Source organism: Aotus nancymaae, unplaced genomic scaffold (genome assembly GCF_030222135.1).
Source record: "Aotus nancymaae isolate 86718 unplaced genomic scaffold, 86718_ANA_hifiasm-v0.15.2.pri h1tg000019l, whole genome shotgun sequence".
Classification (NCBI taxonomy): Eukaryota; Metazoa; Chordata; class Mammalia; order Primates; family Aotidae; genus Aotus; species Aotus nancymaae.
Genome location: NW_026988431.1, coordinates 36,369,703 through 36,384,210, shown reverse-complemented (window position 1 = coordinate 36,384,210; position 14,508 = coordinate 36,369,703). Strand labels below are relative to the sequence as shown.

Below are 14,508 nucleotides of genomic sequence, written 5' to 3'. Positions count from 1 at the left end.
AGAGGCTCTGAAAAGAAAATATACGTAGCAGCATTGTTGTTGATACCAATTGTGGCAGATAATATAGGGTGAGTCATCCTATATTATTTGTCCTGACAAATTTAAACTGTGCAATGAATTTGGCAGCTAAAGATTTAAAAACATATACTTCTTTCCTTTTGTTAAGGATAAGATGTGATTAGTAAAGTAAGGCTCATGTTCAATATTATAGTTTCAAGAGATAATCTTTTGAAGGTGTGTGGAAGGTCACTTAAGACAGATTTTAATATATCACTGAGGTGTCCATGATTCTGAAATTCTGATAGAACAGAATGGACCATCTACATAGTGCTTTCCAACAGATTTTCTTCACTGAAGGGAATGTTCTGTTCTGTAATATCCGATATGAAAGCCACCATCCATATGTGACTACTAAGCCCTTGAAATGCGGCTAGTATAATCATAGGGCTGAACTTTTAATTTCATTATAATTAATTAAATTTTAAATAGCTACAAGTTACTAGTGTCTATACTATTATACAACACAGATCTATACACATAAAGAAATAATTATGTTATTTTCTTCCCTTTTTTTTGATGGGGTTTCACCATGTTGGTCAGGCTGGTCTTGCTGACCTGAGGTGATCCGCCCGCCTTGGCCTCCAAAGTGCTTGGATTACAGGCATGGGCCACCATGCCCGGCCTTTTTTTAAAAATTTTTTTAAATTTTCTTCCTTAATAGGGTCTTTTTGTCAGTGGGCAGACCTCCATGCCCCACTTGTCCTATAGAGAGGGCACATACATACCACTTACCACATGTTGTTAAAAACAATAGAAATGAGTTTTTATAATCCACACAAGAAATGAGTCTTGTAGTCACATACAGTGTAATGTAGGAGTAGAACATGGTTTCTCTCTTCTACTTCTCTTAGAAGGTCAACACTTTACAATTCTGTGTAAAGCTAATATTCCCTAACAGACCCTGCAGTCTTTGAAGAAAGTAGACTTATTTTTATTAAAATTCTTTGTCTTTATGGTGAAGCCCCATATATAACAGGCATGCAATAAACTTTTATTATAAATATATAATATTAAAAATGTATAATTTCTGTAAAAGTAGAAAAAGCAGAGCTAGAGTTAGTATGGCAATGAAGGTATAAGAATGACTACTATAGAGTTCAAATCCCAGTAAGTTTACATAGTTGGTAGACATCTCCATAGAGGCTAGGATAAAATGCAAACGGCATAGAACATTTCACTTGTGCCAAAACAGTTTAAAGAATTTTTGAGCAAGATTTTCATCTGGGCCGTTTTTTTGTTTTTCTTTTCGTTTTGTTTTGTTTAAAGATGGAGTCTCGCTGTGTTGCCCAGCCTGGAGTTCAGTAGCTATTCACAGGCATGACCATCACACACTACGGCCTTATACTTCTGGCCTCAAGCAATCCTCCTGCCTCAGCCTCCCAAATAGCTGAGACTGCAGGTGTGTGCCACTGCACTCGGCTTGAGCAGTTTTCTCTAACCCTATTCTCTGCCCTGCTTGGTACACACACACTTCTTTGGGAACCACTGTGGAAGAACCCATTGTTGCTGATGGGAATGTGTTGGGGTGGTTAAAAAAAAAAAAGGTTATAAACCACTCTCCTGAAAACTCATGCTGGCAATTTTTTACAGATTGTAGCTGCACACAAACATTGTAATTCTTACAAGAAGTATCTCTGCAAACAATATTCCTTTCTTTTTTTTTTTTTTTAAAAAAAGCTCTGGGAACAAGTGGGGAGAAAAATATTCCTTTCTTAAAGGCTATTCTATAATTAAGGCAAAGAGATTAGCAGCATCAGTAGTGATCTATAATAATGGCTGACATTTGTTGAGTGCTGTTTCAAGCACTGTTCTTGAAGTTAAAATGAATTTATTTAATATCTTCATAACAACTCTATGAGGTAGATAACAATGTTATCCCATTTTAGTTGAGGAAATAGGCACAGAGAAGTTAAGGATTTTGTGCAAGATCACACAGCTAGTAAATGATAGAGCCAAGATTTCAAGCTGGGCTGACTCTGAAACTGTAGTCTTCATTCTATGCTATCCTGCAGCTACACGAACCCGGGGAAAGTGCTTGCTTGTAACCAATACAGGAAAAGCAGATTCTGTTCCAACCACTGTCTCAGATTTATCAAGTGTATAGATAACAGAAAGCAACAGGTTGATTGCAAAGCTTACTCCTGCTCTGAAAGGCTATGAAAATGAAAATTGAGGGTTGTATTCAAATAAGTAATGTTTTATGCCATTACTTTTGCACCAACTTAATAGAAAAAGGTTAATTTTCTAAGCCATATGAAGAGTCCCAAAATCAACTAGGCAAAAAATTTATTTTTATATTCATATTTCTAAGATTCCAATGAAATATTTCTACCAAGATGGAAAACCTAAAATTAAAATAAGAACTCACCAAAACCTTAATATAATATCTTGGCTGAGTATGGTGGCTCATGCCTGTAATCCCAGCACTTTAGGAGGCCGAGGTGGGAGGATCGCTTGGGAACTTGGGAGTTCAACTCCAGCCTGGGCAACATAGGGGAAATCCCATCTCTACAAAAAATAAAAAATCAACTGGGTGTAGTGGTGTGCAACTGTAGTTCCAGCTACTTGAGAGGCTGAGGTAGGAGGATTGCTTGAGCCTGGGAGGTTGAGGCTGCAGTGAGCTGTAATCATGCCACTGCACCCCAACCTTGGTGACAGAGAGAGACCCTGTCACAAAAAATATGAAAAAAAATTCAAAAATAAAATCTGAGGGCCAAGCGTGGTGGCTCACGCCTGTAATCCCAGCACTTTGGGAGGCCGAGGCGGGTGGATCACTTGAGGTCAAGAGTTCGAGACCAGCCTGATCAACATGGTGAAACCCCATCTCTACTAAAAATACAAAAATTAGCTGGGTGTGGTGGTGTGTGCCTGCAATCGCAGCTACTCAGGAGGCTGAGGCAGGAGAATCACTTGAACCCAGAAGGCAGAGGTTGCAGTGAGCCAAGATCGCACCACAGCACTCCAGTCTGGTGACAGAGCAAGACTCCGTCTCAAAAAAAAAAAAAAAAAAAAAGGAAGCAACAGGACTGACAGAGTAAGATTTACTGATAGTGGTCAGCTGTAGTATAATAACATAATTTGCACAGATGGAAAATTAAATAGTGAAAGATAACATTTGTTTCTAATGCACGAGTAAAATAAAATTCAGCATCGTTTAATCAAATGGAAAGAAAAACATGTTTGATACTTAACTTTTGTGTTGGAACCCAAAATTGTCCTAGCATGTTCCTTCTGATGAGTATGTATTAAACTTTCAGATGGCTGGGCAGACGAGCTGTAATCATTAGCGCTACTTTGTCACAGTGCCTCCCCTTCCCTCAGATGCTCATGTGTAGCATAAACGGAGCTCTGTTAGGTGGTAGGACTGTGGTTTTGCTGTGTGGAAAACCAAATTGTTGCCATCATCTTCCACATTTCATTTACACACTGTCACACTGCCTAAAGTAACCTGACATTCTACTGCTTTCCTCTTTACTGCAAAGACACGGATTTGGTTCACATTTTAAGGATGCAACCTTCCAAAAAGGTCAAACAGAAAGTTTCTAAAACAGTTCACTGCACAATGATAAGCATTCAAATGGTCAAAGATATTTCTATTTTTTCAGTAGCTAGAAAGACAACTGTGAAAAAATATAAAGCAAAAATTTCCAGAGAAATGTGATTAATAAAAAGTGGCTCATACAAAAGCATACATAATTATAACTGTTACCTTTTTAAACATTCTTTTATGTATCCACATCCCTTAGATTGAAAAATTCAGAATGGCAAACTGAATCTGCAGCTGTGAATAGTTAAGATTCTAAGGTTTTTTGCTTAAATTCCTATCAGTAGCCTGTACTACAGAATTCAAAATGAACTTGTGGTCCATTGTTTGTTACTAAATAATCTCCCCTCAGTGTGAATGAGTTCGATAAAATTTAGTATTTTCTTGTACTGTCTCTAGGTAATAAACCTTAAATTTTATTATTGTCAAATGAAAGTATAAATGAATATGAATATTTTCAAATTAAATGAAAGTATTTCCTTGACAAATTAGTTTATTACGTTTAAGGTTGCACATAACATTATAATGACAATTCAAATAAGGTAAACAGAATAAACCATTTATTAAAACATTGTGTGATATAAACTTTTTGATCCAATGCAACACTGGTAAACATTTTCCCTCATTACCATGTTACCTAAAATACAGTTAAATTACATCATCTGGGCCAGGCATGGTGGCTGTGTAATCCCAGCACTTTGGGAGGCCAAGGTCGAGGGATCGCCTGAGGTCAAGAGTTCGAGACTAGCCTGGCCAACATGGGGAAACCCCATCTCTACTAAAAATACAAAAATTAGCCGGGTGTGGTGGCACTTGCCTGTAATCCTAGCTACTCAGGAGGCTGAGGCAGGAGAATCACTTGAACCCAGGAGGCAGAGGTTGCAGTGAGCCGGCACTATGTCACTGCACTCCAGCCTGGGTGACAGAAAGACACCTCACCTAAAAAACAACAAAAAAAATTACATCAACTGACCAGAACTAGAAAATACTTCTGTCCTTTACCACTCATGATTGAACAGCAAGGTGAGTGCAGATCTACATTTTCTTGTTGAATCAATGATAGAGAATAATAACTTAAAAGACGATCAAAATTCCATATGCACAAAAGTTAAATTTTATTTATCCTGTTCACTGGCCCTAACTTAAAATCCTCATATCACATCAAGATTTCATGGACCGCTCTCTATCACTGCCAAAAATACATATTAGGAACAAATTAATAGAAGTTGGGTTTTAAACTACACTTTATTTGTTACTGTAACATTCTTTTTTAACTGATCAACCATAAGCATGCAAAGTTTTCTGAATGAAACTGCTTCCACAGCCGGTTGTATAGAAATGGGTGAATTACAAAGGTGATTCAATCTGAAGTTCTCTCCTTTTTTACAGCACTTCTAAGCTGTGTGTGCGACACACGCCACAGAGGTAGGAAGGACCATCTTTAATAAATTATCTTCTTAATTGCAGAGAATTTCTGAAAATAAGACTGACAAAATGCTAAACCAAGCCTTTGATGAGTCCCAAAGGACCACACATCCATCGACTCTTATTTGAAGATTTAATCCCCTGGAGTGTTCTAGCCTTTGTAGGGCATGTGATAACAAGATCCACCAGGGCTCTGAACAACTGCACTAAGAAGCCTTCTAACCACTTCATTTGCCAATTCTTTGAACCACCCAGTCCTGCTGGCACAGAGGGCAGCGATTGTTCTGTTTCACCCAGAGGGACATGCAGCAGTTGTGGAAGGAATGATTACATTCTCCCCAGACCACTGAAAGAAAGAAAAAGAAGAGCTAACATTACATATTTCAATTTAAAAACCAAACTCAGAATTACAGCTTATTTTGTATTACAAATAATAATCTTGAAAAAAGATAGTTAATTGGCCAAAATAATGTTTTTCTATCTATAAAGAAACAGAAACTTTAATGTGTAAGTTACACAGAGACATAAGATAAGTCACTGTTTGAAAGCCTTTCCATTCCTGTTCTACCATCTATGGGTGACAGCTCCACATGCTGTCTTCATGAAGTTAGGAGATGAAAGGACTTGAACCTTCCTTAGATCTGACCTTCTCAGTCATGCACTGATGTTAGAGATCTTCTGGGCTTTATTTCACGGAAAAATCTTCTTCCAATTTTTATTTACCAAGATAGAATGAGTTGTAAATGTTTTTAGTATGCAGTAGGCTATCATCAATGACATGCTTCTAAGCATTCAGTTGTGCATCTACTGAGCTGAGCTGTTTTCTAGAAGTGATGAATTGTGTTAAGTCATCCACAACCAGTGCAATTCACGTGACGATGAAATTTTCAAAGTGGCTGGCTTGAGAGAGAGGTCTCTCTGTGATCAAAGAAAGTGCCCCTCACAATTCCCAAGTTAATACTTTTAAACAAGCAGCATGAAAGAAAAACTTTAAAACAAGGGAAATCATCCACAATCTGAAATGCAATCTTAAATTTGGGATTCATCTGTCCCTTGCTTGACCAACTGAGCTTATGACAAGAGAAAAAGATTAAATGAAATGGGAGGAAAAAAAAGAAAAAAAAATCCTATGAAAATTGGCTACAGAGGGTAGGAAACAAGGGTGAAACATTCTAAGCGTTTCAGGAGGAAGAACTGGATCAAAACTGCATGAATCAATATTAAGAAGTTCTATGTGCTCTATGCACACCAGGCAAACACAAAATACAAAGCTAATCTTTTATTCTAAGAAAATCTGTAAACATGTTTAGATGGCAATCTAGACATAATCACCTCAAGAACTAGGGAACAAAAATCTTTCAACTGCCTAAAATATTTAGCCTAAGACAACCTTTGCAGTGTAAGACTCTAAAGAAAATTTGATATGCAACCCGCATTCCAAAAAAATACTTGAGACTTAGAATTTTTTCTACTTTGGTTTTAAAGTGAAAATACTGTATATAAAAGTATATAAAAGTAAAATGCCTTATTAGAACCAAAAGTGACCTATAACAGAGCCAAAATTCAAATAATGTTTTAACCAATTTCTGGTTTTATAATTTTCTTAACAGAAAATAATTATTTCATTTTTGATTACAAAATGTTTATGATGATGTCTGGAATATATAATCAATTCTTAATTATAGCAATAAAAGGATTTGCAGGGTCATTCCAATAAAGTCTTTTGAGAACCAACATATTTTATATTAATAATGGATCACGGCTTTACAGTTTGTTTTGGTGTATTGATAAAGTCAATCTTAATTGCAAATTCAAACATCCCTACTGAGAAAACCTTCAGTTGAAAAAGCAAGAGAATGAAATTACAACATACCAACACAGTCCTCTTGTTTGTTTTCAGCTTGACATCTAAGACAGGCATCTAAAAGTAAACAAATAGCAATTCTCATTCTGATACTCAGAATGCAATTTTTAAAGACCAGACACTTCAAAGTCAAATAAAAGCCCTAAGGGTTAGAGATGGCATTAAAGACTCATACTATTAATTTCTCATCTGAATGTAACTATTTAAAGAGGAATAAAGTACAAGGCATTCTACTAATTTACTACAACCGGGAGCAAATTCACAAGGGTTAACAAACTCTCTATTTTTATAAGCTCTGATGAAAAGATGTCCTGACACTGCCAATAGAGAAAACTACTAGAGAAAAATATGCCACACTCTACTATATTCCAAGTTACTATACGCTTACTGGGCATGCTCATGCGCAGTTTATTTTCAAGACACCCTTTAAATAAGCCATGTATATATGTTAGCATTTGTTTATACATAGATCAAGAAACACTAGGATAACCAAGGAACCAACAATAAAGTTTACTGGGAGGGTTTGGAATGGGAAGGAGAGTTTTCACTCTTTCAGGTAAACATATACCTTCCTCAATTTCTGACCTATGTGAATTATCTCATATAAAAATTAAATGGAAAAAAATTAATTCTTTCATAAACAAGCTTTTTTTTTTTTTTTTAAAGAGACAGGTTTCACCATATTCATCAGGCTGGTCTTGAAGTCTCGAACTCCTGACCTCAGGTGATCCACCTGCCTCGGCCTCCCAAAATGCTGGGATTACAAGCATGAGCCACCGCGCCCGGCCATAAACAAATTTTTTTAAGTCACCCATACTTACTGACACAGAAGTTTTCCTTCAGCAACTCATAAAAAGTAACTTTTTACTCTCTGCCCTAAGACATTTGAGAGTTCCCTTAAAACGAACTGTTTCGTATGCTTCCAACAGGTTGCTACTGATGGTCATACAGACAAGGCTGGCGAGAAGGCAGTGAGACACAGGGGGGAAAGCAAGGGCTGCAGAGCCAGGAGAGCTACAGTTAAATCCCACTTCACTGGCATTTATTAGGTTCATGGCCTTGGACCAATTACAAACTCCAATTCCCTCATCTGCAAAAAAGGGGACAATACCGTGAGGTATTTATATATAAAGTGGGGAAGATACACACTGGTGAGAATTTTATAGATAAAATAAGTAAATACTAGATACCCCTAAATACTAAGTGTTTTTTCTTTGTAAGAAAATGCTTGGGAGCTAAATGATGAGAACACATGGACACACAGCAGGGAACACCACACACTGGGGCCTTTCTGAGTGTGGAGAGGATCAGGAGAAATAACTAATGGGTACTAGGCTTAATACCTGGGTGATGAAATAAGCCGTACAACAAACCCGTGACACAAGTTTACCTATGTAACAAACCTGCACTTGTACCCCTGAACCTAAAAGTCTTTTTTTAAAAAAAGGAAGGAAGGAAGGAAGGAATGAAGGAAGAAAGGAAGAAGAAAGAAAGAGAAAGAAAGAAAGAAAGAAAGAAAGAAAGAATTCTTCCTTTACAGGTAAGTCTGAGTCCAAAGCATTTAGCCAACAATGGTAAAGTATTTTAATAAATTACTTTATTATCGGTTTCTTGGGTGTCCTTCTAGAGTTTCTTGACGTATACATGAACAAATATTAACATATATGCATGGCTTATTTAAAAAGATGTCTTGAAAATGAACTGCCCATGAGCATGCCCAGTGAGCTTACACTAACTTCTAATATAGTGGAGTAGGTGTAAATACTAAAAATGAGATCCTTTGGCTGTACTAGAAGTTTTCAAAATTCAATCTGGAATACTATTATCAGCTTAATGAAAAAAGTAATACAGAATATTTTAGGGACCAAAAATGGACTCATTCACTAGCTAGAAGAGGAGTCAGTGCTGAGTAAAAGGAAGTTCGAACCAACAGAAACGTTTTTAACATAAATAGGAGAAAAGTAATTCTGTAAAAATAGAAACACGGTGGAGTTGAAGCCTGCTTCTCTTCTTACACTGGATTCTGCTCAGGCATTTGTTTGCTCCTCTCCACATGCTCTTACCCTTAAAAAAACACCACCGCCCTGGTCTCTTCAGTGTGGATTAAAAACAACCACTGCCTCCTGAGGTTTTCTTCAATCCCACAATTACTATCTACTCTGTGCAAGGAGTTATGCACTGGGGACACCAAAATGACCAAGGCTGGGTTTCAAGGGGCTCACCAGCAAATGGGGACATAGACAAACAACTAAATATCATGAGGGTTGTGACATAACGGTAAAGACATGCTACCTGTATCTGGCTCTAGTTCTGTGCAATCACAGTTTTAATATTAAGGTTGGTGATCCCAACTACCTCTTTATAAATTAGGAAAATAAGCCTCCAAAAAGTGTCATGAAATATCCAAGGTGGTAGAGTCAAGAAGGATTACTCTGGCTATTACAACTGGCCGTCCTAGCAAACCTATTCCCCTCTTCATCAGAACTTGCTCACTGTGCAATCATCACTCCTTTATGAATGAAGGGAGGAGAGTGGAAACCAAGATGAGATGTCATCCACATCAGAATGGGCTGACAGGCAAATCTCTGGAGCAGAAAGTGTAATAAATCACAAGTGGATAAATTCAAATATTAAGGAAAGGGAACTAAGCGGGTTCTTGTTGCTGAATCTAGAAATCTCTAATTTATGCTTATAGCTTTGATGTAGACTATCAAAATTGACCAAAATCTACACAAATTCCTAAAGTTTCAGATAAAAGAAAAAAAAATGCCTTAATGATCTTCCTAGTATCTAAAACAGCACATTTCTTTTTTTGTTTTTGGAGATGAAGTTTTGCTCTTGTTGCCCAGGTTGAAGTGCACTGGCGTGATCTTGGCTCACAGCAACCTCCGCCTCCCGGGTTCAAGCGATTCTCCTGACTTAGCCTTCCGAGTAGCTGGGATTACAGGCATGCACCACCATGCCTGGCTAATTTTATATTTTTAGTAGAGACGGGGTTTCTCCATGTTGGTCAGGTTGGTCTCAAACTCCTGACCTTGTGATCCACCGCATCCAGCCAAAACAGCACATTTCTAAGGAGTACAATAACAGTAACACCTTTTAGAATGATGCTAGGGTAAGTACTAGGAAGTCTGGAAGAAAAATTTCCTTCTGCTGTCACCTGACCTCTAAGTGGGTTTTAACACCTCATAAACAAAATACAAAGGTGTAGTCTAGAATATTTTCCTGAACCCAAAGTACAGCTGTTGTAAATATGCAACACTGATCCTGTGGTAGCAGAATACTTCCTATAATTAGAACGTTTATGATGAAATGTGTCATTTATAGCCTATACTTTGTCCTACTTTAAATATCTCAGTAAAGTTTTTTGTTGCAAAGTTTCAATCATTATTTCAGGTTATACATTTACACTCACTCTTCACATGTTTTTCCGTGGGGGAGGAAATATCTTTTTGAGAGAGAAATCTTTTAAAAATATCCTTTGAGAACATTATTTTTAAATTGAAAAGGAACTAAGTGAAAGTTCAGTTTCCTTTAAACTAAAGGAAATGCATTTAGGAGATAAAATTTTTAGCAAGAGTCTCCTGGATCACCTAAAAATGTTTCCCAAACTGGAAATTATGATTCCTAAAGGGGGCTGGGAGCGCCTATACTGCTGGCAAATAAACTAGATACTTTTAAAACCTAATGTGTTTTGTTTGCTTTTGCGACAGGATCTCATTCTGTCACCCAGGCTGGAGTACAGTAGCAGTGTCAGGAACAAGGCTTACTGTAGCCTCAACATCCTGGGCTCAAGGGATCCTCCCACCTCAGCCTCCAGAGTAGCTGGAGGCCACCATGCCTGGTCAATTTTTTAATTTTAATTTTTAATTGTAGAGACAGGATCTTGCGATGTTGCCTAGGCTGGTCCCAAACTCCTGGGTTCAAGTGATCCATGTAAAATAAGTGGGTCATGTCTAATATCAAGGTCTTTCAAAAGTAAAAGATAAAAATGTCTGAATACAATTGTTGTAAATCCTCTTTGAAACAAGCCCTTACGAAAAAAAGACAAAAGAGCACATATTGAGAAATCTCTTGATTCTGGTAGGTTTAAAGTCTCATCCCCCTTAACGAGAGCAATTCTCTTTATGTTCTCCAAATCTCTCAATCTTCAGGACAAGTCAGTTTTCAAACTATAGAAATGCCAGTTTTCTTTATCCTCAATAAAGAACTCCACTGAAGATGCTCTCAAAGTGATCTTAAATGCCCTATCTAAAAACACAACTTGCATTTAAATAGCACTTGCTTTTCAAAGTGGACTGAGATCTTAGAACCATATAATACACGAGATTAAGCTGTTCTGAAACGTTTCGCTTGGTCCAGTATTTTAACTCAAAAAAATCACAGAAAGACAATATATTTGTAAGAAGGATCTCCACAAAGGCATGATTAAAGCAGGGCAGTATCTTCTCCAGGAAATGGCATCTGATGATGGAGAGGGGGTTGTGATGGAGGTGAAGTTTTATGTTTCTGAATAAAGGGCTTACATTCCTCAGCTCCCATGAAACTTAAGATCTTCTTGAACCATACTTTCCCCTTCAAGCCACGCTAGTGCTATGTGACCCGTCTTAGATCAATCCAGATTTAAAAGCCATTCGAAGAGCGGCGGTAAATTAATCCGGAAATGCAAAGGCTGAGAAACCCTTCCCTGTGCCTCTCGAGGAGAACTAAGGGTGTCGTTTTGTGGAAGATGACTCTGGAGCATCACTTTGGTGGTGACCAAGACCATTAAAGTTCACTGCTGAATCACGGCCTAATTTACCCTGACCACCTCGCGATGAGCTTTTAGAGCAGGGGCTGGGGCTGGCCACATAAACCGAGGCGTTTCCTGCTAGTTTCCAACAATTACCCAGTTTTATTCTCTTGGTCACACCCATAACTACCTGAAATTACCTTGTTCACTGTTCACCTCCGTTTATTGCCCGTCTCTCTCCCTAGAACACCAGCCGTCTGGCGCCGGGCGCCTGTTGCACGACCCTGCAGCCCCAGGCGGCGGCCGCAGCCCTCAGGAGCCGCAGCCCGAGCGTGGCTCCACGTTCCCCTAACGCCCGGGCAGGGCGACCTCCACCCACTCCCCGAGGCAGGGGACTTTCCGAGGCTTCCGGCGGGCGCGCGTCCCTTCCCAACCCCGGAGTCTGCTCCCAGAGGCCGCAGCGCGACCCCGGCCTCGCGTGCAGCGCTTACCCATCACCTGGACCCTGCAGATGGCGCACGTATCGCACTCCACGTCCCAGCTCCACATGGCCACCGCGTTCCACTTCTTGAGGGAGAACATCTTGTCGCCTCCCGACTTGGAGCCTGCGCTCCCGGAGTGAGAGGCCAGGGCACAGGGTTCCTCGCCGTCTTCCACATCTGCCATGGCGGCGCCGCAGAGCGGACGGCGGAGACGTTGGGTTGGGGAACGCGGGAAGCTATGGCGGCTCTGAAGGGCCGCCCGGCGGGCCACAGCGCCCCCGGCAGGCCGCCGGCCACCGTGGTGCCTAGACCCCGGCCGCTCGCGATTGGCTGGCGCGGCCATGTGACGTCACCTGACGCCAGCGCCGAGGGGCGGGCAGGCCCCCCGCCCCCCGGCCCCCCGTGCAGTCCTAGGGCAACGAAAAGGGCACGGGGCCTCTTGGGGAGAGCCAGCTGAATCTGGCTGCTGAGCTACAGGGTGTTACTGATATCTGAGCAGGCGCACAGATTGTGCAGGAATATGTGTCTTGCCTTTTGGCTTTATTAAACCTACTGCTTTCAGAAATTATCTTAATTTATTCGTTTGTCTCTTCCCTCCCAAATGTAAAACTCTCAGAGCAGGGAACATGTTCTTATCACCACATTATCCTCGGTATCTACAAAATGCCTGGCCACGGGAGGCACAATTATTTGTTGAGGAAATTAATGATCTTAAAGATCTAGAAAAATGTTTCAGTGGTTCTCAAACTTTTTGATCTCAGGACTCCTTTTCACTTAAAAATTATTAGGACCTAGGCCAGGTGTGGCGGCTCACACCTGTAATCCCAGCACTTTTGGAGACTGAGGCGGGTGGATCACCTGAGGTTGGGAGTTCGAGACCAGTTTGGTGAAACCCCATCTCTATTAAAAAATACAAAAATTAGCAGGGCATGGTGGCACGCGCCTGTAGTCCCAGCTACTTGGGAGGCTGAGGCAGGAGAATTGCTGAAACCCGGGAGGTGGAGCTTGCAGTGAGCTGAGATTGCGCTACTGCATTCCAGCCTGGTGACAGAGTGAGACTCCATCTCAAAAAAGAAAAATTATTAGGACCTTAAAGAGCTTTTATTTATGTAGGAAATGTATGACTATAATATATATAGTATGAATATATATTATACACATAGTATGAATATATATGTATTATAACACCATACATTTCCTATATATATACACACATATATAATATGTATAGTATGAATATATATTATATATAGTATGAATATAACATATATATTCATACATTTCCTACATAAATAAAGGCTCTTTAAGGTCCTAATAATTTTTAAGTGAAAAGGAGTCCTGAGACCAAAAAGTTTGAGAACCACTGAACAAGATTTCTAGATCTTTAAGATCATTAATTCACTCAACAAATAATTGTGCCTCCTGTGGCCAGGCATTTTGTAGATACCGAGGGTAATTGGTGATAAGAACATGTTTTTATCAGCATACATTTCCTATGTATGTATACACACATGCATATATATAGAGAGAAATTAATATTTGCTTTTAAACAAGTCTTTTAAAATGTATTCATTAAAAATCACAATAATAACCTCATTTCAGGTTATCATTAGAGGGATGACTTCACATATCACATAGTTTCTAGAAACTCCAGTGTACATTCATAGAATGAGAGTGAAAAGAGGGAAGTAGCTCTAAATATTGTTAGGCAACTAGTTTGCCGCCTTTTGACCCCTAAAAGAGGTCAGGATCCCAGGAGTCCTGGGGACCACACTTTGAGCTAGGTTAACTTCTTCGTTTTATATATAAGACTAATGAGGTCCCAAGAAGTGAAGTGACAAAGATCACCTCGCTATTACAGTAGTGCTTCTACTGCTAGCCCACCATCACACGTGTTTCCAAAAAAACAGACATCTCCATTCAAAAGAAAGTGGAAGTAGGCCAGGTGTGGTGGCTCACGTCTGCATTCCCAGCATTTTGGGAGACTGAGGTGGGCAGATCACAAAGTGAAGAGATTGAGTCCATCCCAGCCAACATGGTGAAATCCCATCTCTACTAAAAATGCAAAAACTAGCTGGGTGTGGTGGTGCATGCCTGTAGTCCCAGCTACTCAGGAGGCGGAGATAGGAGAATCGCTTGAAGCCAGGAGGCAGAGGCTGCAGTGAACCGAGATCGTGCCACGCACCCCCACCTGGGGACAGAGCACCGACAGCTTAAGGAGATGCCTGACCCCACCATCACCTAGTGGTGGACATCTAGGATTCTGAGCCTCTCACCATCCTCTTGTCTCCTGATACCATGCCTTGTGCCTGGGCGAAAGCTAACCAGACTAATGGAGCCTGGCAGGGGAAACAAGAATGCGTTAATATACAGAAACATAAATATGGGTGCAGGGTCACAT

The 14,508-nt window shown here is 39.8% G+C and overlaps 1 protein-coding gene across 2 annotated transcripts; it reads right to left on the bottom strand.

Annotated features, from left to right (window-relative positions):
- Positions 1 to 4,695: 4,695 nt before the first annotated feature.
- RNF7 (ring finger protein 7) lies at positions 4,696 to 12,365 on the bottom strand. Of its 2 annotated transcripts, none has more exons than XM_012437122.2 (3): positions 12,124 to 12,365; positions 6,903 to 6,950; positions 4,696 to 5,375 (listed from the first exon to the last, which is right to left on the bottom strand). In XM_012437122.2, exons 1-3 carry the CDS (start codon positions 12,289 to 12,291, stop codon positions 5,319 to 5,321), a joined length of 273 nt encoding a protein of 90 aa, XP_012292545.1. In that variant the 5' UTR covers positions 12,292 to 12,365; the 3' UTR covers positions 4,696 to 5,318. The 2 variants fall into 2 exon arrangements, with proteins under 2 accessions (XP_012292545.1, XP_012292544.1); XM_012437121.3 differs by having other exon boundaries at positions 12,117 to 12,359.
- Positions 12,366 to 14,508: the final 2,143 nt, after the last annotated feature.